Source organism: Oncorhynchus mykiss, chromosome 3 (genome assembly GCF_057628025.1).
Source record: "Oncorhynchus mykiss isolate SJ-2025 chromosome 3, ASM5762802v1, whole genome shotgun sequence".
In the NCBI taxonomy this organism is placed as follows: Eukaryota; Metazoa; Chordata; class Actinopteri; order Salmoniformes; family Salmonidae; genus Oncorhynchus; species Oncorhynchus mykiss.
Window position 1 is genome coordinate 11,027,501 of NC_143024.1, and position 26,212 is coordinate 11,053,712.

The 26,212-nt window shown below is 41.8% G+C and overlaps 3 protein-coding genes across 6 annotated transcripts in view; all 3 read right to left on the reverse strand.

The window, feature by feature from the left end:
• Positions 1 to 9,492, reverse strand: part of LOC149984344 (stathmin-2-like) — a 13,112-nt gene extending 3,620 nt beyond the window's left edge. Inside the window, exons 1-4 of the mRNA XM_090220509.1 lie at positions 9,311 to 9,492; positions 5,084 to 5,182; positions 1,954 to 2,126; positions 883 to 1,074 (exon numbers count right to left, since the gene is read on the reverse strand). Of these exons, the coding sequence (XP_090076635.1) occupies positions 883 to 1,074; positions 1,954 to 2,126; positions 5,084 to 5,182; positions 9,311 to 9,329 (483 nt within the window). The 5' untranslated portion in view covers positions 9,330 to 9,492. The remainder of the gene's footprint in view (positions 1 to 882; positions 1,075 to 1,953; positions 2,127 to 5,083; positions 5,183 to 9,310) is intronic.
• A 1,622-nt stretch (positions 9,493 to 11,114) lies between these two features.
• On the reverse strand, positions 11,115 to 20,152 carry LOC110505617 (uridine phosphorylase 1). 4 transcript variants are annotated; one of them, XM_036936076.2, is made up of 8 exons: positions 19,543 to 20,152; positions 19,275 to 19,331; positions 18,522 to 18,639; positions 17,687 to 17,845; positions 15,963 to 16,077; positions 13,247 to 13,456; positions 12,839 to 12,985; positions 11,115 to 12,317 (listed from the first exon to the last, which is right to left on the reverse strand). In XM_036936076.2, the coding sequence occupies exons 2-8, from the start codon at positions 19,325 to 19,327 to the stop codon at positions 12,163 to 12,165; spliced, it is 957 nt and encodes a 318-aa protein (XP_036791971.2). In that variant the 5' UTR covers positions 19,328 to 19,331; positions 19,543 to 20,152; the 3' UTR covers positions 11,115 to 12,162. The 4 variants fall into 4 exon arrangements, with proteins under 4 accessions (XP_036791971.2, XP_036791979.2, XP_036791973.2 ...); XM_036936084.2 differs by lacking the exon at positions 18,522 to 18,639 and having other exon boundaries at positions 19,543 to 19,943; XM_036936078.2 differs by lacking the exon at positions 19,543 to 20,152 and having other exon boundaries at positions 19,275 to 19,510.
• Positions 20,153 to 20,731: 579 nt separating this feature from the next.
• LOC149984345 (uncharacterized protein C8orf88-like) lies at positions 20,732 to 25,332 on the reverse strand. The gene is made up of 7 exons (XM_090220558.1): positions 25,076 to 25,332; positions 24,129 to 24,208; positions 23,678 to 23,730; positions 23,480 to 23,564; positions 23,162 to 23,268; positions 22,897 to 22,949; positions 20,732 to 22,645 (listed from the first exon to the last, which is right to left on the reverse strand). Exons 2-7 carry the CDS (start codon positions 24,205 to 24,207, stop codon positions 22,636 to 22,638), a joined length of 387 nt encoding a protein of 128 aa, XP_090076684.1. The 5' UTR covers position 24,208; positions 25,076 to 25,332; the 3' UTR covers positions 20,732 to 22,635.
• Positions 25,333 to 26,212: the final 880 nt, after the last annotated feature.

Here is a 26,212-nt window from a genome sequence, read left to right on the forward strand (position 1 = left end):
GTAGTATTAGTATTAGTAGTAGCAGATGTACCGTAGTAGTAGTAGTAGTAGTAATAGTAATGGAGTAGTAGTAGTAGTAGTAGTAGTAGTAGTAGTAGTAATGGAGTAGTAGTAGTAGTATTAGTGGTTGTAGCAGTAGTAGTAGTCGTAGTAATACTACTTTGACTACTACTCCAGTAATACTACTGCCAGTAGTAGCATTAGTATTAGTAATAGCAGTAGTACTGTAGTACTGTTGTAGTAGTAGTAGTTGTAGTAGTAGTATTTGTAGTAGTATTAGTAGTAGCAGTAGGACTGTAGTAGTAGTAGTAGCAGTAGTATTAGTAGTAGTAATACTGTAGTAGTAGTACTACTACTCCATTACTACTCCATTACTACTACTACTACTACAGTCATTCTGCTAGTACTAATACTACTACTACTACTACTTCAGTACTACTGGCAGTAGTATTAATGGAGTAGTAGCCATAGTAGTATTACTACGACTACTTCTACTGCTACTACTACTACTACTACTACTACTACTCCATTACTACTGCTACTACTAATACTGCTACTACTACTAATACTACTACTTCTTCTCCATTACTACTACTACTACTACTCCATTATTACTACGACTACTTCTACTGCTACTACTACTACTACTACTCCATTACTACTACTAAAACTAATATTGCTACTACTACAAATACTACTACTACTACTCCATTACTACTACTACTACTACTACTACTGTACTACTGCTACTACTAATACTACTACTTATACTAATACTAATACTACTACTAGTACTCCATTATTACTACTACTACTACATCTACTACTGGTTCTACTACTCCATTACTACTTCTACAGTACTACTGGCCAGTCTTCTCTCACCTTTTCCTGCAGGCGTTCCATCATGGCTGCCAGGTGGGCCTCCCGGTTCTCCTTGATTTGCTCCATCTTCATGGTGAGCTTCTCCTCTGCCATTTTGCTGAAGTTGTTGTTCTCTTCCATGGCCTTGAGCAGCACATCCCTCTCATGCTCCCTCTTCTCTGCCAGGGCCCTCAGCACCTGGGCCTCCTGGGACTGGACCACAGAGAGACCATGGATGTCACCATAGAGTTGGAATTACTTGTCTGAAGCACCTCAGACAATAGTAATTTTTTTTAAAGTGTTATTTTATTTTAATTGTACCCCCTTTTCTCCCCAATTTCGTGGTATCCAATTGTTAGTAATTACTATCTTGTCTCATCGCTACAAAAAAGCCATGCGTCCCCTGAAACACAACCCAACCAAGCCGCACTACTTCTTTAACACAGTGCGCACGCAACCCGGAAGCCAGCTGTACCAATGTATCGGAGGAAACACCGTGCACCTGGCTACCTTGGTTGGTGTGCACTGCTCCCGGCCCGCCACAGGAGTCGCTGGTGCGCGATGAGGCAAGAATATCCCTACCGGCCAAGCCCTCCCTAACCCGGACGACGCTAGGCCAATTGTGCGTCGCCCCACGGACCTCCCGGTCGCGGCCGGCTGCGACAGAGCCTGGGCGCAAACCCAGAGTCTCTGGTGGCACAGCTAGCGCTGCGATTCAGTGCCCTAGACCACTGCGCCACCCGGGAGGCCCAGGCAATAGTAATTTGACTGGTACATTCAATATGGCCGCCGATCCATCCACCACGGAATATGAACTTGAATGGGACAGCTGTTCTGTTGATTCTAATTATATGGATATTAATGATTATATCAAAACGCAGGGCCCTGGGGTTGCCAACTCAAAGATCTAGAATTCTATACACTCTAAGGAAAAACAGGTGCTATCAGACAGCAGTAATTTTGGTTCCAGGTAGAACCATGGAACCAAAAAGGGTTCTACTAAGGGGACAGCCGAAGAACACTTTTGGGATCTTTTTTCTTAGAGTGTACCTACTGTTTTTATCATTCTAGTTCTATAGTTCTACTACTCACCCTCCTCCGGTCCTCAGCTGCCTCCAATTTCTTCTGGATGTCCTCTAGGGACACTTCCCTCTTGGGGGGCGGAGCGATGCTGTGGGCCGCATCTGACACCGGGGATGGGGGCTTCAGAATCACCTCAAAGGCCTGGCCCGACGCCCGCTTGTTGATTGGCTTCACCTCCATGTCTGAAAACAAGTGAAAAGATGTGTTATTTTTTTCTGTGGTCTGGTCTTCTGGGGTCTGGTCTTCTGGGTTCTGGGGTCTGGCCTTCTGGGGTCGGATCTTCTGGGTTTTGAGGTCTGGTCTTCTGGGTTCTGGGGTCTGGTCTTCTGGGTTCTGGGGTCTGGTCTTCTGGGGTCTGGTCTTCTGGGTTCTGGTCTTCTGGGGACTGGTCTTCTGGGGTCTGGTCTTCTGGGTTCTGGTCTTCTGGAGTCTGGTCTTCTGTGTTCTGGGGTCTGGTCTTCTGGGTTCTGGTCTTCTGAGGTCTGGTCTTCTGAGGTCTGGTCTTCCAAGTTATTGGGTCTGGTCTTCTGGGGTCTGGTCTTCTGTGTTCTGGGGTCTGGTCTTCTCGTCTTCTGGGGTCTGTGGTCTGTTGTTTAGACAGGTTCTGTAGTTTTTTGGTTAATATATGATGTCCATTTGGTCCAGGTATTTACAAAGGCGTCCAGTTTCAAATGGATTGTAGCTGTTCTTTTTTCCATATCTTGGACGTCGTTGGTTACAGTATGTTGATCCAGTCCAGGATGGTTGGTAATGTGGGTCCAGTCCAGGATGGTTGGTAATGTTGGTCCAGTCCAGGATGGTTGGTAATGTTGGTCCAGTCCAGGATGGTTGGTAATGTTGGTCCAGTCCAGGATGGTTGGTAATGTTGGTCCAGTCCAGGATGGTTGGTAATGTTGGTCCAGTCCAGGATGGTTGGTAATGTTGGTTCAGTCCAGGATGGTTGGTAATGTTGGTCGAGTCCAGGATGGTTGGTAATGTTGGTCGAGTCCAGGATGGTTGGTAATGTTGGTCGAGTCCAGGATGGTTGGTAATGTTGGTCCAGTCCAGGATGGTTGGTAATGTTGGTCCAGTCCAGGATGGTTGGTAATGTTGGTCCAGTCCAGGATGGTTGGTAATATTGGTCGAGTCCAGGATGGTTGGTAATGTTGGTCGAGTCCAGGATGGTTGGTAATGTTGGTCGAGTCCAGGATGGTTGGTAATGTTGGTCCAGTCCAGGATGGTTGGTAACGCTGATCCAGTCTAGGATGGTTGGTAATTTTGGTCTAGTCCAGGATGGTTGGTAATGCTGGTCCAGTCCAGGATGGTTGGTAATTGACATGATAGCCAGTGTCTTCCTATTGCATTCTTGTGTTTGTTTGACCCATTTATTGTATTGTTCTGTTTACGGTGGTTCATGGATATTAAAGGACACCGTTGTAAATCAGTTTCCGCTCTCCTGCGCCTGACTTCTCTGCCATCAGTACGCACCTCGCTACAAAGAGACAGTTCTCTGTTGGACATCCATGTACTTTGGACAATAAAGTAATGTTCCTCAATTCAGGAGGACATCCAAAACAATAAATAAATATCCACAAATACAATAAAGGGCACAGCTCCTGGATTGAGCTGAAATGGCATCATCAAATTCAGACTACAATGCTTTGACTTGATCTGAAAAATGACGCATTGGAATTAAAAAATGTTTTGTTACGTTCCCCTGCAAGGAAACCAAATATGTCACTCAAACAAAAGGGGGAACTAACAAAGAGTCCCTGACCAACAACCAAAACAAAACAGGTGGGGTTTGAGGACGGGTTCTGAAAGACAGTCATGTGGGTGTCCACTAAAAGTTGGCTAGCAACAACAACTGGAACACAAAAGATACCCACCATGAGACCCACTAAATTCACCCAAGAAGAGGCAAACAAAAGAAAACCAACACCAAACTTGGAGACAGGAAGTAAACCATAAAGTAGAGCAAAATGAAAACAGATAAAGGATTTTTTTGTCTAGAAATCAAAACAGGGCACGCCAACTAAAGGAGTACCATCTATACAGTACCAGTGTTGTACCATCTATACAGTACAAGTGTTGTACCAGTGTTTTACTATCTATACAGTACCATCTATACAGTACCATCTATACAGTACCATCTATACAGTACCGGTGTTGTACCATCTATACAGTATCAGTACAGTACCAGTGTTGTACCATCTATACAGTACCAGTGTTGTACCATCTATACAGTATCAGTACAGTACCAGTGTTATACCATCTATACAGTACCTGTGTTGTACCATCTATACAGTACCAGCTATACAGTACCAGTACCATCTATACAGTACCATCTATACAATACCAGTGTTGTACCATCTATACAATACCAGTACCATCTATACAGTACCATCTATACAGTACCATCTATACAATACCAGTACCATCTATACAGTACCATCTATACAGTACCATCTATACAGTACCAGTACCATCTATACAGTACCAGTACAGTACCAGTGTTGTACCATCTATACAGTACCAGTCAAAAGTTTGGACACACCTACTCATTCCAGTGGTTTTCATTATTTTTACTCTTTTCTACATTGTAGAAGACATCAAAATGATGAAATAACACAAATGGAATCATGTAGTAACCAAAAAGTGTTAAATAAATCAAAACATATTTTATATTTAAGATTCTTCAAAGTAGCCACCCTTTGCCTTTGAGGTTACCTGGAGGTGTGTTGGGTCATTGTCCTGTTGAAAAACCGTAGGTGTGTAAAACTTCTGACTGGTATTTTATATATATACAGTAAATAGTTTTTATTTTTTAAATATTTTTTATTTTACAATCTCTTTTTTATTTTTCTTGTAGTTTCCTAAAACTCACGTGTTTTTTGAAAAACTCACGTACGCTTCTATAACTCTCGTCCCCTCGGAACGAGCTCAGCCAAGACGATACTCAAAACAAATTGTGAGCCGGGGCAACAAACTGGCTAAACGCAAAACACAAAACGTATTACCTGCCCACCCTTGGGAGATAATCAGCTACCAAGCTGTCCTTACCACAGACATGTCGGATTTCAGGAGGAAACTCCTGCAATATCTGTAGTAACTTTCCTATCCTGATTGGTTCTTACCTCTCGTGTGACCTGGTTCTTACCTTCGAACTCACAGACGACCAGCTTGTTGCGTGCCTCCGGATAAAAGCAGGAGCAGATGAGGGAGAAAACAGACAGCTCCTTCATCTTCTCTTTGTATGCTGAGGGAATACAAACACACCAGACTGTTAACACTGCTATGTGGAGGAGGTCAAAATGTCCCCCTATTCCCTATATAGTGCTTTAGCACCCTATTCCCAATATAGTGCTTTTAGCACCCTATTCCCTATATAGTGCTTTTAGCACCCTATTCCCTATATAGTGCTTTTAGCACCCTATTCCCTATATAGTGCTTTTAGCACCCTATTCCCTATATAGTGCTTTTAGCACCCTATTCCCTATATAGTGCTTTAGCACGCTATTCCCTATATAGTGCTTTTAGCACCCTATTCCCTATATAGTGCTTTAGCACCCTATTCCCTATATAGTGCTTTTAGCACCCTATTCCCTATATAGTGCTTTAGCACCCTATTCCCTATATAGTGCTTTTAGCACCCTATTCCCTATATAGTGCTTTTAGCACCCTATTCCCAATATAGTGCTTTTAGCACCCTATTCCCTATATAGTGCTTTTAGCACCCTATTCCCTATATAGTGCTTTTAGCACCCTATTCCCTATATAGTGCTTTTAGCACCCTATTCCCTATATAGTGCTTTTAGCACCCTATTCCCAATATAGTGCTTTTAGCACCCTATTCCCTATATAGTGCTTTTAGCACCCTATTCCCAATATAGTGCTTTAGCACGCTATTCCCTATATAGTGCTTTTAGCACCCTATTCCCTATATAGTGCTTTAGCACCCTATTCCCTATATAGTGCTTTTAGCACCCTATTCTCTATATAGTGCTTTAGCACCCTATTCCCTATATAGTGCTTTAGCACGCTATTCCCTATATAGTGCTTTAGCACCCTATTCCCTATATAGTGCTTTTAGCACCCTATTCCCTATATAGTGCTTTTAGCACCCTATTCCCTATATAGTGCTTTTAGCACCCTATTCCCTATATAGTGCTTTTAGCACCCTATTCCCTATATAGTGCTTTAGCACGCTATTCCCTATATAGTGCTTTAGCACCCTATTCCCTATATAGTGCTTTTAGCACCCTATTCCCTATATAGTGCTTTAGCACCCTATTCCCAATATAGTGCTTTAGCACCCTATTCCCTATATAGTGCTTTAGCACGCTATTCCCTATATAGTGCTTTTAGCACCCTATTCCCTATATAGTGCTTTAGCACCCTATTCCCTATATAGTGCTTTTAGCACCCTATTCCCTATATAGTGCTTTTAGCACCCTATTCCCAATATAGTGCTTTAGCACGCTATTCCCTATATAGTGCTTTTAGCACCCTATTCCCTATATAGTGCTTTAGCACCCTATTCCCTATATAGTGCTTTAGCACCCTATTCCCTATATAGTGCTTTTAGCACCCTATTCCCTATATAGTGCTTTTAGCACCCTATTCCCAATATAGTGCTTTAGCACGCTATTCCCTATATAGTGCTTTTAGCACCCTATTCCCTATATAGTGCTTTAGCACCCTATTCCCTATATAGTGCTTTAGCACCCTATTCCCTATATAGTGCTTTTAGCACCCTATTCCCTATATAGTGCTTTTAGCACCCTATTCCCTATATAGTGCTTTAGCACCCTATTCCCTATATAGTGCTTTTAGCACCCTATTCCCTATATAGTGCTTTTAGCACCCTATTCCCAATATAGTGCTTTAGCACGCTATTCTCTATATAGTGCAAAAGTAAAGCACTATAGGGAACAGGGTGCCATTTTTGACACAACCAAAGTCAGACACTATAATGGCACCTATAGGAGATAACATTGTCATTATGCTGTTTATTGACTGTGGAATAAAGATCATTCATACAGGCTTGCTTCACAGTGACAGTATAAAGCCTTGTGCAGGCCAGAGTGGCCCATAGAGAACATTCATACAGGCTTGCTTCACAGTGACAGTATAAAGCCTTGTGCGGGCCAGAGTGGCCCATAGAGAACATTCATACAGGCTTGCTTCACACTGACAGAATTAAAGCCTTGTGCGGGCCAGAGTGGCCCATAGAGAACATTCATACAGGCTTGCTTCACACTGACAGAATTAAAGCCTTGTGCGGGCCAGAGTGGCCCATAGAGAACATTCATACAGGCTTGCTTCACACTGACAGTATTAAAGCGGTTAGGTAGCCTAGTGGGTAGTGGTTGGGGCGGCAGGTAGGTAGCCTAGTGGGTAGTGGTTGGGGCGGCAGGTAGGTAGCCTAGTGGGTAGTGGTTGGGGCGGCAGGTAGGTAGCCTAGTGGGTAGTGGTTGGGGCGGCAGGTAGGTAGCCTAGTGGGTAGTGGTTGGGGCGGCAGGTAGGTAGCCTAGTGGGTAGTGCTTGGGGCGGCAGGTAGGTAGCCTCGTGGTTAGAGCATTGAGCTAGTAGCCTGAAAGGTTGCTAGATCGAATCCCCAAACTGACAAGGTAAAAATCTGTGGTTCTGCCCCTGAACAAGGCAGTTAACCCACTGTTCCTAGGCCGTCATTGTAAATAAGAGTTTGTTCTTAACTGTCTTGCCTAGTTAAATAAAATAATAAAAAGCCTTGCCAGAGTAGCCCATAACTGATCATGATTTTTTGTTGAACTTGAGCTCTATTAATGAATTCTATCATGATCTGATAACAGTAAGCTAATGGGCATTAGCTAAAGGCTAGATGCTACTCTATCTTCATAGTGTTTAAATTGTCATTATTACGAGGAAGTCATCACTTCAATAGTGACGGAGGGATTTAGAAGAGACAGGCTCTGTCCAAATTCAAAATGGCACCCTTTGAATCAGGGCCCCATATGGCACACACAAAGTCTCTACCTCAACACCAACACCAAAATAAATACCTAGTGTATTACTATCACCCTACTGTATTAGGTTCTAGTAGCCCTGACTCCACTAAGGTACAGCATCAGAGAGCGAGAGAGAGAGAGAGCTCTGTCCGAAGAAGACTGCAGATTGTCAATACTGATTAGCCAACTGCTGCAAAGGCCAGCAGCGTGTGGAGCGGACCATTGCTGCAGGGCTGGCCACTATCCCAGCCTGCTGTCTGGCGGCCTGCTACACCTGCGTGCCATGGCTCACTGCTCAACACAGCCTGCTGCCACATGTCATCAGAATCACGAAGATCCTATGGAACTGCATGGATCCATTTCCATTCCATGATAGAATATAGGCCCTACTAAACATAGAATACATTCCGGCACTATGGCAGCCCAAGAGCAAATATTTCTAGGCAAAACAGAGATCAGAGAACAGGAAGTAGGCCCATGCCTTTTAAGTGTTGGCTAATTCTATTGTCAGACAGAAAAGAGAATCAACTCTTTTGGATAATCAATCACTTTTACAGATCCACTAAGAAACAACTCAGAAAAATGTCAAACAAGAGATAAAGCAACAAATAGTTTTCTCTCCCCCTTTATTGTGTGTTATATTGACATAGAACAGTTTAATTCAGTGTAGAATCCTCCACTAAAACAAAATACTCTAGGCCTTGTTTTGCATTGGCATATCATGGCTGATATTGATGACAAGGCCCTTATTCATTTATACTTTTTGTTTAATATATTAAATGTAACCCACATTTACACACAAAACTGCCAAATGATCCTAATACATATCAGCCAAATGACGGTAACAAATACATTACTAACTATTGTAGCCCAACAAATGAACCACTGAATTCAATGCATTGTCAGCACGCCCCTTTCCTTCACCTAAAATTGATTCTCTATCATATTCGAGCTCAAACAAGCGACATAACCGTTATATGAGTATACTCATAAAAGTACATAAATGAAAAAAGGAATTATATCTCAGCCTGTCAAGCTGTGTTGAAATGGTAGTCAAACCGGTGTATTGGGTGGGGTCTCTCTGCATTATGCTTCTACTAGAGCCGCCGCCGTATCACCAGCAGTAGGTGCAGCGTTGTAAATAAAACCACTATAAATAAGAAAAAAAACAGTCGCGCCAACATATTAACCAAAATAAATCTTACACTTGATATAAAATCATAACATTCATAAAATGTCCAATCTAGAAGAGCAGTTTTTGGCTGCCGTCCCTACGGGCCCATATACTGTAATAAAATAATGAGGACGATGCAGGTGTCCGCGCAGATCTCAGCCTCCATCCCTATAACAAACTCTTAACAATAATCCATGCTGAAAAATCTTACTCGCATCCTTACCAATTGCAGTTTTGGCCATGGTTGTCTGCGGGTGTTTTGCGGCTATGGTCTGAAGGGCGAATATATTGTTTTAAGGCACTGTGTCAGCGAAAAAGACAAGACCGGGGGCTGAGATCAGGATGAGAGGTGCGGAGCGAGCTGGAAGATGGGAGCGGTTGAATTATGAGCGTCTCTGCGCATGAGCAGATTGCTTGGCCACCCTCCGTCCTTTGACGCGCATCTCTCGTCGAGATCAGACATTCCATCCACAGCAATATAATAGGCCTAGTAGTACCGTAGGAATAGCCTACAGTAAAAATGTTACAGAGGTACATTTTGAGGAAAAACGAATAAAGTATTCTATTTGAAATGTTTAAATACTTACAAATACACAACATTACCAAAAGTGTGCTGACACCGTCTCGTTGAACATCTCATTCCAAAATCATGGACATTAATATGGAGTTGGTCCCCCCTTTGCTGCTATAACAGCCTCCATTCTCCTGTGAAGACTTTCCACTAGATGTTGGAACATTGCTGCTATAACAGCCTCCACTCTTCTGGGAAGACTTTCCACTAGATGTTGGAACATTGCTGCTATAACAGCCTCCACTCTTCTGGGAAGACTTTCCACTAGATGTTGGAACATTGCTGCTATAACAGCCTCCACTCTTCTGGGAAGACTTTCCACTAGATGTTGGAACATTGCTGCTATAACAGCCTCCACTCTTCTGGGAAGACTTTCCACTAGATGTTGGAACATTGCTGTGGGGTCTTGCTTCCATTTAGCCACAAGGGCATTAGTGAGGTTGAGCATTACACATGGTAATCTTAGGCTTGTGTGCGGCTGCTTGGCCATGGAAACCCATTTCATGAAGCTCCCGACGAACAGTTTTTGTCCTGATTGTGCTTCCAGAGGCAGTTTGGAATTTGGTAGTGAGTGTTGCAACCAAGGACAGAGAATTTTTACGCTCCACGTGCTTCAGCACTGGGCGGTCCCGTTCGTGCGCTCATGTGTCCTACCACTTCGCGGCTGAGCCGTTGTTGCTTCTAGACGTTTCCAATTCACAATAACAGCACTTACTGAACAGTTGACCAGGCTAGCTCTATCAGGGCAGCTCTAGCAGAGCAACAATTTGACAAACTGACTTGCTGGAAAGGTGGCATCTTATGACAGTGCCACATTGAAAGTCACTGAGCTCGTCAATAAGGCCATTCTACAACCAATGTTTGTCTATGGAGATTGCATGGCGGTGTGCTCGATTTTATACACCTGTCAGCAACAGGTGTGGCTGAAATAGCCGAATCCACTAATTTGATGGGCTGTCCACATACTTTTGTATATATAGTGTATATTACAGTATATAAACCTATGGAACGCATTCATGACCTAAACATATTCATAGGTCCCACTTGAACGCGCCCCTAGCTCACGTATGCTATAGGCTACCAGACCTTGTGAATGGCTTCAGACACAGCCAAAAAGGGGAAACATGGAGCATCATCACAATGTTGGTATAGAGAATTAGTGCATTTATCAATGAGACAAGGCAATGCTGCTAGGGACATGAGTCATGCATGACAGAAAATCCAAGGCCTGCCCGACACTGTGGGCCAGTTTCCCGGACACAGATAGTCCTGGACTATAAAGATAGTTTCCATGGAGAGTCTACACTGATCTTGCTTTTACGTCCAGGTCCAGGTTTAATCTGTGTCCAGGAAACCTCCCGTACAGGGAAGGCTTCTGTATCTGTACTTACTAAGGATCCCCATTAGCTACTTCCTAATGTTGATGACATAAACCCATTTTAATCACACTGAAATATTTACAGTATTTGTGGTTTTATTACCCAATTGGTTGACATTAGAAGCACTCAGTTACATATTTTCTCAGTAACAGGACGACACGTTGAATGTATGATTGCGCTTTCAGAGCAACATTTGATAGTACAGTACAATGCAGTGTTGAGAAGTCTTCAAAGTAGCTAAAGAGGTGCAGAGAAGTCTTATCTTTAATATTCATAACTTGCTCGTTACCATAGCTACAGCATATAAAACTAAAATATACATACTGGTGAATTAAAACAAAACATTTTATCTTAAAGGCTTGGGGTTAAAAAAAAGTTTTAAAAAACAAACTGTGTATAATAGATTTTCTAATGTTACACAAAGCAACAACTTATGGAACAAGTTACTTTACTTCGCTCAGCATTGGTTTATTTGGTATAAAAACAGAGGTAGTGTCAGGTAAGAGGTGTGTTTGATGTTTCTCATGATTACTATACTAATTTGGTTACACTTAGCTACAATGCAGAAACAATAGATATGATAGATATATATATATATTGGCTTCTATATGGCTTCTATTCGGTCAATGATTGCTATTGAGAATGATTGCGAAAATCCATAGTGAAAGCAGCCAGGCTGTATGGAATGAATGACTGTGAATCAGTGCTGCCCTAAATTACACTTACACCGAGTATACAAAACATTAAGCTTAAGCTCTTTCCATGACAGACTGACCAGGTGAATCCAGGTGACAGCTATGATCCCTTATTGAGGTTACAAGTTAAATCCACTTCAATCAGTGTAGATGAAGTGGAGGAGACCTGGTTAAAGAAGGATTTTTAAACATTAAGACAATTGAGACATGGGTTGTCTATGTGTGCCATTCAGGTGGTGAATGGGCAAGACAAACCTGCCTTTGAATTGGTTATGTAGTAGGTGCCTGGAGCACCGTTTTTTTGTCAAGAACTGCAACGCTGTGGGGGGGGGGACTCAATATTAGAAAAGTGATCTTCATGTTTTGTATACTCTGTGTACAAGACGCCGTTCATAAGTCACATAACATCAGAATGCTAAAATGCAAGAGCCTAGCTTCTGCTAGAGGCTGAGGTTTGGAGCATCTTCTTGATCAGGTGACCGACCAGTATCTGAGGACGCTGTTGGTAGCTGTGGAGAACTTCATGAGAGCTGATCAGCTGGTCACCTTTCTGACGGTCCAATAGTGTCACACACACCACGGCCGCTTCAGAGGGACACAGTGACAGAGGACAGGGAGTTGGCATGACAACTTAAACAGATCAAGGACCAGCCTATTTATTTACCAGCAACACAATAGAGAACTTTGATCCTACCAAAAGGTTCAACATTAGGACCTTCAAGGGAATGAATATGATGTAAAAACACATATATTTAATACATCTGTTCAAATACATATGCATCTTTATTTCATCTTTTAGGTTTTGTTTCTTTATTTAAAAAAAAGCTTTATGTCTGCGTACAACACTGCTAATACGGCTTGTACTGTCATCATGGAGAGCTACAACTACAGCCGTGGGGTACCTTTCAGACCGCTGAGTTTACACATGGCTGCGAACAACACTGCTAATACGGCTGGTACTATCATCACTATCTACTACAACTACACCCGACCAGTACCAGTACCTTTCAGACCGCTGAGTTTACACATGGCTGCGAACAACACTGCTAATACGGCTGGTACTATCATCACTATCTACTACAACTACACCCGACCAGTACCAGTACCTTTCAGACCGCTGAGTTTACACATGGCAGCGAACACGGAAGACTCCATCTCGATGTTCCGAACCCCAGACTCATAGGCCTTGGTCAAGTAGTCCTGTTTATCCTTCTCTGTGTAGGAGCAGAAGGCCCCATCCAGGCGCGCTTGTCCTGGACACACAAAATACCAGCTAGACACACACAGTAACTCTAGTAGGGCACATCCATATAACCTGAGTGCCAGTCTGTTTGTGCCATCATGCCAACTCACTCGTTGTCATGCCTAACATGTTGGGCTTTACATTGACAGCAATGGAGTTGACAGGGGCACAGACAGATCAGGTATGAAGTTAACACAGCATAACATTTATAAAAAAAGACAGATTCGCAGACAACAAGCAGAAAAGTGAAGTAGCGTGTAACAACCGACACCTTCATAGAAATCCATTGTGCACATAGTGTTTCCGATGACCGTCTCAAATTGACCCAGGTCCTTGCTACACTGGAGCAGCTCTTCAGCCAGACCTTGGTCCAGGTCCGTGCTGCGTACCACAGTATTCCCCAGGATGACCTGCTCCAACCTGGGCAGGAAGGTGGCGTCTACTGACTGCTTGGTGACAACAACCGTGCCAGGCTCGAGGCCTGGAGAGAGAAAGGGGAACAGAGTGGATGGACAATGTACAGCAAATATGGCTTGTTTTAGGCTTGTGTCCCAAATGGCACCCTATTCCCTATAAAGTACACTACTTTTGGGCCATACTTTTGGGCTCCCGAGTGGCGCAGCGGTCTAAGGCACTGCATCTCAGTGCCAGAGGCGTCACTGCAGTCCCTGGTTTGAATCCAGGCTGCATCATATCTGGCTGTGATTGAGAGGGCCGTGATTGGGAGTCCCATAGGGCCGTGATTGGGAGTCCCATAGGGCCGTGATTGGGAGTCCCATAGGGCCGTGATTGGGAGTCCCATAGGGCCGTGATTGGGAGTCCCATAGGGCTGTGATTGGGAGTCCCAAAGGGCCGTGATTGGGAGTCCCATAGGGCCGTGATTGGGAGTCCCATAGGGCCGTGATTGGGAGTCCCATAGGGCCGTGATTGGGAGTCCCATAGGGCTGTGATTGGGAGTCCCATAGGGCCGTGATTGGGAGTCCCATAGGGCTGTGATTGGGAGTCCCATAGGGCAGTGATTGGGAGTCCCATAGGGCCGTGATTGGGAGTCCCATAGGGCCGTGATTGTAAATAATAATTTGTTCTTAACTGACTTGCCTGGTTAAAGGTTAAATAAAAATATATACAGCGCCTTGCGAAAGTATTCGGCCCCCTTGAACTTTGCGACCTTTTGCCACATTTCAGGCTTCAAACATGGAGATATAAAACTGTATTTTTTTGTGAAGAATCAACAACAAGTGGGACACAATCATGAAGTGGAACGACATTTATTGGATATGTCAAACTTGTTTAAAAAATCAAAAACTGAAAAATTGGGCGTGCAAAATTATTCAGCCCCTTTACTTTCAGTGCAGCAAACTCTCTCCAGAAGTTCATTGAGGATCTCTGAATGATCCAATGTTGACCTAAATGACTAATGATGATAAATACAATCCACCTGTGTGTAATCAAGTCTCCGTATAAATGCACATGCACTGTGATAGACTCAGAGGTCCGTTAAAAGCGCAGAGAGCATCATGAAGAACAAGGAACACACCAGGCAGGTCCGAGATACTGTTGTGAAGAAGTTTAAAGCCGGATTTGGATACAAAAATATTTCCCAAGCTTTAAACATCCCAAGGAGCACTGTGCAAGCGATAATATTGAAATGGAAGGAGTATCAGACCACTGCAAATCTACCAAGACCTGGCCGCCCCTCTAAACTTTCAGCTCATACAAGGAGAAGACTGATCAGAGTTGCAGCCAAGAGGCCCATGATCACTCTGGATGAACTGCAGAGATCTACAGCTGAGGTGGGAGACTCTGTCCATAGGACAACAATCAGTCGTATATTGCACAAATCTGGCCTTTATGGAAGAGTGGCAAGAAGAAAGCCATTTCTTAAAGATATCCATAAAAAGTGTTGTTTAAAGTTTGCCACAAGCCACCTGGGAGACACACCAAACATGTGGAGGAAGGTGCTCTGGTCAGATGAAACCAAAATTGAACTTTTTGGCAACAATGCAAAACGTTATGTTTGGCGTAAAAGCAACACAGCTCATCACCCTGAACACACCATCCCCACTGTCAAACATGGTGGTGGCAGCATCATGGTTTGGGACTGCTTTTCTTCAGCAGGGACAGGGAAGATGGTTAAAATTGATGGGAAGATGGATGGAGCCAAATACAGGACCATTCTGGAAGAAAACCTGATGGAGTCTTAAAAAGACCTGAGACTGGGACGGAGATTTGTCTTCCAACAAGACAATGATCCAAAACATAAAGCAAAATCTACAATGGAATGGTTCAAAAATAAACATATCCAGGTGTTAGAATAGCCAAGTCAAAGTCCAGACCTGAATCCAATCGAGAATCTGTGGAAAGAACTGAAAACTGCTGTTCACAAATGCTCTCCATCCAACCTCACTGAGCTCGAGCTGTTTTGTAAGGAGGAATGGGAAAAAATGTCAGTCTCTCGATGTGCAAAACTGATAGAGACATACCCCAAGCGACTTACAGCTGTAATCGCAGCAAAAGGTGGCGCTACAAAGTATTAACTTAAGGGGGCTGAATAATTTTGCACGCCCAATTTTTCAGTTTTTGATTTGTTAAAAAAGTTTGAAATATCCAATAAATGTCGTTCCACTTCATGATTGTGTTCCACTTGTTGTTGATTCTTCACAAAAAAATACAGTTTTATATCTTTATGTTTGAAGCCTGAAATGTGGCAAAAGGTCGCAAAGTTCAAGGGGGCCGAATACTTTCGCAAGGCACTGTACATACATAGGGAATAGGGTGCCATTTGGAACACATCTTTAGATTAATCAAAGGACTTTGATTGATTGATTGATTGATTGATTGAAACATCCCATATGAGTGTTATCACTAGTTTGACTACAGTGGGATGCAGATGTGCTGTGGTTAATCAGAAAGGAATTAAATCATATCCAAAGCACTTGAGAAGTACAACCAGACAGAAAACGTCTAAACAAACTCTCTAGGCCTACCTAATCCACCGGAGGTCCCAATGCGAAAGATGGTAACATCAGTGCAGCGAGCATGGTAGAGGAGCTTGATGAGCTCGTGTAACATGATGGCGATGGAGGGGATACCCATGCCATGCTGAAAAACAAAGAGAGAGAGAGACACGTGATGTCATAGATGTACCACATTCCACCACCACAGTCTCACGTCAGATAGCGTGGCGACCTCGTCTGCACTAGTTCATGGCAACGCGGTTGAGTTAGAAGGACGACACTGATTAAGCCACTCAATTCAGTCTGTTCGGCAGAACACACTGCTACACTGACACGTTCATTTATTTTACAAAGAAACCTTCTCTATTACTTTATATTACCTTTCAAACCCAGGACATCGATTACAATTCCACCCAAAGGTGCAACATTGTGAGTGCGTCCCAAATTGCAGCATATTACCTAGTGACGGCCTTTGTCCAGAGCCCTTGTCCAAAGTAGAGCAATATAGAGTACCATTTGAGATACAACTCGTGTTAAACCTACTAACATCTAGTGACTCTATAATAAACTACAAGTGACTGAAACCTGTGTTAAACCTACTAACATCTAGTGACTCTATAATAAACTACAAGTGACTGAAACCTGTGTTAAACCTACTAACATCTAGTGACTCTATAATAAACTACAAGTGACTGAAACCTGTGTTAAACCTACTAACATCTAGTGACTCTATAATAAACTACAAGTGATTGAAACTCATGTTAAACCTACTAACATCTAGTGACTCTATAATAAACTACAAGTGATTGAAACTCATGTTAAACCTACTAACATCTAGTGACTCGATAATAAACTACAAGTGATTGAAACCTGTGTTAAACCTACTAACATCTAGTGACTCTATAATAAACTACAAGTGATTGAAACTCATGTTAAACCTACTAACATCTAGTGACTCTATAATAAACTACAAGTGATTGAAACTCATGTTAAACCTACTAACATCTAGTGACTCTATAATAAACTACAAGTGATTGAAACTCATGTTAAACCTACTAACATCTAGTGACTCTATAATAAACTACAAGTGATTGAAACTCATGTTAAACCTACTAACATCTAGTGACTCGATAATAAACTACAAGTGATTGAAACCTGTGTTAAACCTACTAACATCTAGTGACTCTATAATAAACTACAAGTGATTGAAACTCATGTTAAACCTACTAACATCTAGTGACTCTATAATAAACTACAAGTGATTGAAACTCATGTTAAACCTACTAACATCTAGTGACTCGATAATAAACTACAAGTGATTGAAACCTGTGTTAAACCTACTAACATCTAGTGACTCGATAATAAACTACAAGTGATTGAAACCTGTGTTAAACCTACTAACATCTAGTGACTCTATAATAAACTACAAGTGATTGAAACCTGTGTTAAACCTACTAACATCTAGTGACTCTATAATAAACTACAAGTGACTGAAACCTGTGTTAAACCTACTAACATCTAGTGACTCTATAATAAACTACAAGTGATTGAAACCTGTGTTAAACCTACTAACATCTAGTGACTCGATAATAAACTACAAGTGATTGAAACCTGTGTTAAACCTACCAACATCTAGTGACTCGATAATAAACTACAAGTGATTGAAACCTGTGTTAAACCTACTAACATCTAGTGACTCTATAATAATGCAGAAGTGTTTGAAATGGCTAGTGGTATTGTATTTCTTCACTTACGCTGACGGACAGCACGGGGCCAATCTTGTACATGGCATAGCGGTCAGTTCCTGCACAGATGTTGGGGTACTCAGCCTTGGGGTCCTCCAGACTCAGCTCTCCAGCAATGTACTCTATGAAGGACTTCATTCTCCAGGGACTGCCCCCAACACACACAAACTGAGACATGAACATAAGAGCAGACGACGTAAATGTTAACGTCCTGGGAAGGAATAGAAAACATTAATAGAAATACAGGACTGCTTTCCTGAACACAGATTATTCCTACTCTATTTTTTATTTTATTTAACCGTTATTTAACTGGGCAGGTCTGTTAAGAACAAATTCTTATTTAGAATGACGGCCTACCAAAAGGCCTCCAGCGGGAAATGGGGCTTGGATTAAAAATTAAAATATAGGAAAAAACACACATCACGACAAGAGAGACACTACATAAGGAGAAATCTAAGACAACAACATAGCAAGGCAGCAACACATGACAACGCAGCATGGTAGCAACACAACATGACAACAACGTGGTAGCAACACAACATGGTAACAACATGGTAGCAGCACAAAACATGGTACAAACAATTATTGGGCACAGACAACAGCACAAAGGACAAGAAGGTAGAGACAACAATACAATATACACCTAGTCCTGGATTAAAACACATGTTCTATTGAAAGGTTTTTTTAGTCCTGGACTAAACTTAATCTGAATCTGGTAAACCAGCCCAATGTGTGAGGAATACAGAAAAGCTGACCTTATTGAATGCAGGAAATAAGATGTTATGAATGTCCATTTACTGACGCAATCTAGCTAGTAACCTAATGAATCAATCAGTAATCTTACTTTGACATCGCCAAACATGGCAGGCAGGTTGTGTGTGGAGGTCCCCAGGTTAAAGTGGTAGAGAATGTCATCTTTCATCCCATCCAGGTGTGGGTTATGCACATAGACAGTACTTTCACTAAGAAAATCAATCATACAAGGACATTTAGGGAAGACCGGTCTTTTATTTGACGACCTCCTAAACTTCTGGGCCCGTGTTCATGAAGCATATTTGGTTTTGGTTCGACATGTTCAACATTGTCTTCGTGTTACTGTTTGTCAATAGGATATAATCGCCTGGTTGTGAGTCATTTTCCTTAATCCTTGTAGGGTGTAATGTAATGCGCAATGATACGTGCTTCTGTGCAGGAAGTCAATTTCTCTGGATGACACACCTCTCTGCCGTTTCCTGGTTTTACGGATGAACTCAAATATAGTCCACTGATTAAAGGGATTGGTTAGCCTACTGTCAAAAGTCAATGTAAAATGTACAGTACAAAAGTCAATGTAAAATGTACAGTACAAAAGTCAATGTAAAATTTACAGTACAAAAGTCAATGTAAAATTTACAGTACAAAATCAATGTAAAATTTACAGTACAAAAGTCAATGTACAATGTACAGTACAATAGTAAAAGCTTTATCCGGGTGTTATTTGTCATGTTGACGTTGAATTCATTTTAATTTTCAGACGACAACACGAATCAAATCACTTTGATGATATAGTTATAGACAATGACGTGATCCAACCATTACTTATTAGATGTTACTGTACCTCTCGCACAATGTCTCATTCTTTTCATCACTGAAACCTGGTCGTGGTGCCATATTCCTGAAAAAAAAAGGTAAGAAGCACAAACCACCGGAGCTTTGTCAGATTCAGACATAGATGTCGTCACTACTGGTCCAGTTAGTGATAGGACATCGGTTTCTGCGAGGATGTGATGTATCCCATATCGTAGTCTGTAGGCTAACATCGACTACTACCACAAATATGCCGGCTGGTATGTCAGAGAAACAGCGATTGAATATCTGTAGATTACCTGTAGCAGGTGGATGATTCGCATATGCACGATGCTGCGTTAGATGCGTCCCGTTTCCTAAATATCTATCTGCAATGTAGTAAATGTATAAGATGCAGTAATTGAAAGCTGTGCTAAGGAACTTGTCACTGACATTGGGTTGTCACTAGTTATCACAGCCACAAAGTCAACATTGTGTAGATCTTAATTAAAAATTCATGAAAACTAAAATTTGTTTTTGGTCTTCATTAAAATTTTAGGCATGAAAAGGTTAGCAGTGCTGTTTAGGTTTAACATCCGATTTTAAGAAGATAAATTGTAGAAATAGGCGGGGTTTAGCCATAATTTGACTTTGTGGCTGTGGCAACTCGTGATGACCCTGCCATTGACTGTATATGAAGGTGTCACTAGTGAGTACGTTTACATGCGCACTAATAATTCGATATTAAACGGATTGTGGCAGTTGGCCGAGTACAGCAATAGTCAAGTAAACACTTTAATCTGTTTATCTTAATCTTCGTAAATTCCAAATAGAAGCATACGCCGATTAAACCCTGATTTTAGTTTTTTAGCAATCTTTCGAATTATCACATATAAAACAGTTTAATCGGAGTATCTGATCTGCGCATGTGCTAGCACCGGTAGCGCAACCCACTTCTTATGCGCGAGTGACTCTGGAATTATGCAATTTACAAATAGTTCACATACAAACTTCATGTCCCAACTCTGAATCAAATAGACTTGGCAAAAATAACATGATTTCGGTGGTAGAACGTTTATTGGCAATTTTTGGAATTTATTGAAGTCCCATCAGGTAGCCTGATTTCAGATGCGTCCATGCAAACATGATTAGGAAAATCGTTCTTGCAAAACATGTAAACGTTTTAAAACGAACTATTATATGAATCTGACTGGACTCACTGTAGACGTAACTCATGAACATCAAAACGCCAGTAGGGGAGATGTTACACAGGATCTGTGCGCACCACTGGCGCAGTTTTTACACCAGTGAATGACCACTAGAATGGTTATTGTCTCTGGTTTCTCCTTTACGCAGTGTGACTAAAATTGCTGTTTTAGTCTTACATGTAAACTGGATTACATGGCGAGGTTTAATTTTTACAGATTTTGATAATGCAAGGTTCGAATTTGAGGTATAGTCAGCATTTGAGCTGCTTCTGGTGTAAAAATGACACTTCACAAGACAACATTTGTCATACAATTTTTTTTTTTTAATAAGAGCACAGAAATGTACAGGGCTATTAGGGCAGATCCCAGATCAGCTCATACGTCTTGGAGCAAGGAGAGGATGTGCACCATAGTACACTAAATTAAATAGGCTATCTTCACAATGTGCAACTTGAAAGTCAAAATCAATGTTTAACCTACTGCATATCTGAAAATATATGGTTACACTTTGGCAGTCCCTTCACATTAGCATAGGAAAGTCCTCTCAGTGTTGTATCAACAAAAAGCCAACATCTTGGAATGAAGCCCGCCATTATGACTAAGCCTCAATAGGCAAATAGCTTTTATAACAAAATAAGGATAAATAAAATAAATACACTTCAAAATAAACAGGCACTCAATTTTCCCATTCCACACTAGAACCACAACAGTCCCCGAACACAAGTCGCATTATATACTACTATACTATACTACTATACTACTACTAATATAATACTACTATATACTACTACCCCTTATGTACACAGGCAAGTCAAGGCGGCGCGTTTCGCTAACTCTGTGCTAATTTACACAGCCGTTATTCACGTTTAACTACTATAGAATAAACTGAGAAAAAGTGCAGTAGGGGAGAGATGTACTATTTGATGTGACTAGAGGACTGACCCTCAGAGAAGTGGGGGAGAGATGCACTATTTGATGTGACTACAGGACTGACCCTCAGAGAAGTGGGGGAGAGATGTACTATTTGATGTGACTACAGGACTGACCCTCAGAGAAGTGGGGGAGAGATGTACTATTTGATGTGACTACAGGACTGACCCTCAGAGAAGTGGGGGAGAGATGCACTATTTGATGTGACTAGAGGACTGACCCTCAGAGAAGTGGGGGAGAGATGTACTATTTGATGTGACTACAGGACCGACCCTCAGAGAAGTGGGGGAGAGATGCACTATTTGATGTGACTAGAGGACTGACCCTCAGAGAAGTGGGGGAGAGATGCCCCATTTGATGTGACTACAGGACTGACCCTCAGAGAAGTGAGGGAGAGATGTACTATTTGATGTGACTAGAGGACTGACCCTCAGAGAAGTGGGGGAGAGATGCACTATTTGATGTGACTACAGGACTGACCCTCAGAGAAGTGGGGGAGAGATGCACTATTTGATGTGACTACAGGACTGACCCTCAGAGAAGTGGGGGAGAGATGTACTATTTGATGTGACTAGAGGACTGACCCTCAGAAGGATAGTGTGCAAAGGCGTTTTCAATGGGGGAGTACAGACAAGTTATGCAGCAGGCCTATACTTCAACATTCAACTAGTTGATATAAGTCAATAATCAAGCTTCAGTGACAATATCAAACCTAAAACCACCATACTCCAACATATGAAAAAGTGAAAGGGTTAAATGAATGTAGTGTAGGTCTTGGGAGGTCGTTGTAAGGTTACTCAAGAGTCAATGGTCTCCACTGAGACGTTATTAGCATTATGCCATATGTAAACATCACACAGTGCAAGGGGCATTTGTTAGCATCAAGGCACATCATTCAATCATGCATTATTATTTTAGACTGAAACGCACAATGTAAAACATGTAGGCTACGGTACATTTTCAGGTTTGTGTCCACCAAAGGAACCAACATTTGTCAAAGGAACTAAAAAAAAAATTTAAAAAAAGATATACCTCTCGCTTACAACTCTCATGGTCATGGCTGTTTATGATCTGAACCCTATCGGCCCTGGTCAAGAGTAGTGCACTAAATAGGACATAGGGTGCTATTTGGGACGCACAACATGCCTGTGGTGTTCTGGGCTCAACTGGGATTTTTTGTTGTTGTTGGTATATCACTCAATGGCAGAGCAAGTTGTAGTGGTGTGTGGTTTGAAAAGCAGCAGCAGCAACCAGACTTCCTGGCTCCATGTTAGCCTAGGCAAGCCTAAACGAGAAAATATTCACACAAACATGTTGGATTAATAAATCATTCATTATTTCTAAAAATTGTGTTAAAATAGATATTGCACCAAAAAAAAAAGCTTTATTGACTTCTACAGAAGCTGTGGTAAAGGAAAACACTTTGGTCTGATTTCACAGAATCTCCAAAATCTTCACCTAATAACTGTAGATATTCTTTACAAATGTATCTTCGCACCAGGCAAGTTCATCGACACACTTGTATTTTTTACTTACATTTCATTGTCTTCATCAAACCTCTTCTCCAACCACGGCACACCAGGTTCTCTCTGTGGAAATGAATGAACATTCAATATCAGGAATTTGCAATAAGCCACGTTAAGCTATGGCACTGAGAACAGGTTAAAGGTAAACATACTGAGCAGGTTGGCAAGTGATACGAAAGGTAAATCAAAAGGAGAGGCTTCTGAATTTACTCTTGATTCAATAAAGGAACTACTAAACAAGCCATAATTGAGTACGAGTCGAATGACGAGCTTACCGCCTTTTCCAAAACAACAGGATGTTCTGGTAAGAAGTCCGGTTTTCTTTTGGCAATGGGGGAACTGGCCAGTTGAATCAGGAAGTCTCTAGTGTAAGATATCCTCACTAGGAGAGAGAATCACTTGAATCAGTCAACATCCATACACGATAACATGTGGATTGTGTCCCAAATGGCACCCTATTCCCTATATAGTGCACTTCCTTTGAGCCTTGGTCAACAGTAGTGTACTATAGGGAAGAGTGCCATTTGGGACACATCTATGGCCTAAAGTAATTCAAACATTGCAACTCACACTTCTATAGATAGATAGCTTACCTTTAGTTGGGGTGGAGTCTTTTTGTGGTGTCTGAGTATGGAGATGGAGGATTTCAAAAAACTGTTCCACTCCAATGCTGTTAATCTTTCCACAGGATAAAAACATGGTCAATGCAAGAAATAGATTCATCTTATAGACTGACTACTTATCCGAGCAAGTAATTGTCAGTTCTCTGGGTAAAACTATGCATCACTCACTGTTTTTTCTCCAGCTTGTCCACACGCAGATGGCTCATTTCTAAAGCAGGGGTCTGTATAAAAGAGAAAGTGGGACACTGGCTGCAGTTGGATTCTCTACCCTTCTTTTTGAAGTGTGCACTCACTCACTCACTTCCCCTCATCGACTAAAAAGGAATTGACTTGAGTAAGAAATATCGTAGAAACTGACAACCTTTGCCTACACCAATCCTATGCTTTTAAATATAACAGGGAGGGAGCAAGAACACACTTTGGGTAGAAGGGTAGGTAGGGAATCGGATCCTGAATACTGCCTGTTAGCCGACACATTCATTCATTTTTGTTCTTAGTCCATGACTGTTTGTGAGGATCACACTTCATAAAATTGGGCCAAGGATGACTTAAAAAGGAGCAAGACGTGTAGGTTGACAGTTGAACATGAGAGAGAGTGAACTAGTCCAGTTAAGTTTACCCTGGTCAGTACTGCAGCGCCGCAGGGGTCTGGCTGGCTGCAGGTGCTTCTGTAAGATCCGCCTCCTCGACACCTCCATCCTGTAACAGCAAAGTGTAATGAAGCCGTCTAACTTAGGATGTCATGGTCAAGTCTATTTAAAGTTAGTCTGGTCCCAGATCTGTTTGTGCTCTTGCCTGCTCGGATTGTCACGCTACAATGAGAGACAATTGTATGATTATGACGGCACAGATGGTCACTCAAGCTAATTCAAAGTGCTGCGTGTCACCCACCACATTTGATAAAAACATGACCTCAGGTCTTTCATTACTCGCTCATCAGCACTGCAAAAGCTGAAGTGTTGACTTGAATTGATTCGTTTTGCCCCCATAAAAAGGTGATATATAAGTTTATTATTCTAGGAAGTTTGATGTTTTGACCTGGGCTAGTTACATAAGATGTGAATGTTGTTTTTAATAAACTAGCAACAGATAATTTGACAGATGAGTTAAACTATCCTAAAAACTCTCCCAGTCAGCTGATTTGCTAATTCCAAAAAGCCTAGCGAGCTAGCACTGGCAACCCCCTTAGAAATCCAACGGATAACGTTAGAAAAACTAGCTATGCTTTATCAACTTTGATTTATGGGTTTTAATCAATTGAACTTGGCTAAGTTAGTTGTTAATTTGGGACAGTCATTTCGGGTGAAATAGCTACTAAATGGATGCAGTATCTCGGTGAAAACTTTCAGCGCTAGCATTCCCATCATCGCTAGGCGGCTGGCTGAATAGCCATGGCTGCCACCTAACGTTAGCTAGCTAAGTTATCTCGTTGGCCATTTTTTTTTTTCGAATAATGCTGACCTTAATTTATTTATCATGGCAACAAACAAAACAAAAAGTTTCTCAAGTTCTGTTCACTATGAAAACCCTAGCAGGCTACCATTATTGTGTCTAGGTCATATTTACCTGACCCTGTATGTTCGGCGACACAGGCGTGCCTTTCCCTTCCGAGAGATGCCACACTGATGAGGTGCCGTTTCTGCTGTGGTCACAAAGGTTCAACACCAGACGCGCAGCAAAGTAACGTTTCGAACGAAATACACGCGAGCCGAAACGAACGGGTTACGGACGCAATCTTTCCCTATTGAAATCCGTGCAGAACAAATTGTTAGAATATCATACTGATATCAAACGGCGTTTTCCTGCTTTATCATCCAAGTATCGGTATGTTCACGGTTACAATACTCGTTTGATAAAATAACTTAAAAGTTCTGCTGCACATTTTCAAAGGCAAATCTGTCTGTTCAGTTATCTGGCCTTATTGCTTAAATTTACATTTGTGTTACAGAAACATGATAATTGACAATTATTTAAATAAATGTAATTGGCGTGTCAGTATGTAGTAAAGTTCATGTTTATGCCACAAGAGCGCGCTATGGTACAACGCCATGGGCCATTAGACTGGAAAGAAGAAATGTACCTATCGATTAATTTTACATATATATATATATAAATAAAATGGTCACATATACCGGATAGCTGCAGTGAAATGTGTTGTATTAGAGGGTCAGCCATAATAGTACGGCGCCCATCGACACCTTGTCAAAAATCTAATTTTATTTGTGACATGCGCCGAATACAACAGGTGTAGACTCTATCGTGAAATGCTTACTTACGCACACTTTCCCAACAATGCAGTTAAAAAGTAAAGGGGGATTAGCACAAAAAGTAAATAGTAAGACAAAATAATCAGGCAATATAAAAGGAGTAGCCTTACCGGGTCAATGTGCAGGGTACGAGGTAGTTTAGTTAATTTGTACATGTAGGTAGGGGTAAAAGAGACTAGGTAATCAGGATAAAGTAACAGCAGCGTGTGAGAAAGTGTTTGTATGAGTTTCTCAGCTGCCTAATGGTTTGGTGGTAGAATCTGTTAAGGAGCCTTTTGGTTCCCGACCTGGCGCTCAGGGACAGCTTTTTTTCCTTTTTCTTATTTAACTAGGCAAGTCAGTTAAGAACAAATTCTTATTTACAATGACAACCTACACCAGCCCTACCCAGACGATGCTGGGCCAATTGTGCGCTGCCCTATGGGACTCCAATCAC

Excerpts from the sequence above, each read along its gene's own strand:
- LOC110505617 (XM_036936076.2), bottom strand. The coding sequence starts at position 19,327 with ATGGCACCACGACCAGGTTTCAGTGATGAAAAGAATGAGACATTGTGC. Across the intron at positions 13,457-15,962 it reads TGGGACCTCCGGTGGATTAG|GCCTCGAGCCTGGCACGGTT; the intron begins GTAGGCCTAGAG and ends TTCTCTCTCCAG. Across the intron at positions 12,318-12,838 it reads TAAACTCAGCGGTCTGAAAG|CGGCCGTGGTGTGTGTGACA; the intron begins GTACTGGTACTG and ends GTCCCTCTGAAG.
- LOC149984345 (XM_090220558.1), bottom strand. The coding sequence starts at position 24,207 with ATGGAGGTGTCGAGGAGGCGGATCTTACAGAAGCACCTGCAGCCAGCC. Across the intron at positions 23,565-23,677 it reads GACAAGCTGGAGAAAAAACA|ATTAACAGCATTGGAGTGGA; the intron begins GTGAGTGATGCA and ends TCCTGTGGAAAG. Across the intron at positions 22,950-23,161 it reads CTGTTGTTTTGGAAAAGGCG|AGAGAACCTGGTGTGCCGTG; the intron begins GTAAGCTCGTCA and ends TCATTTCCACAG.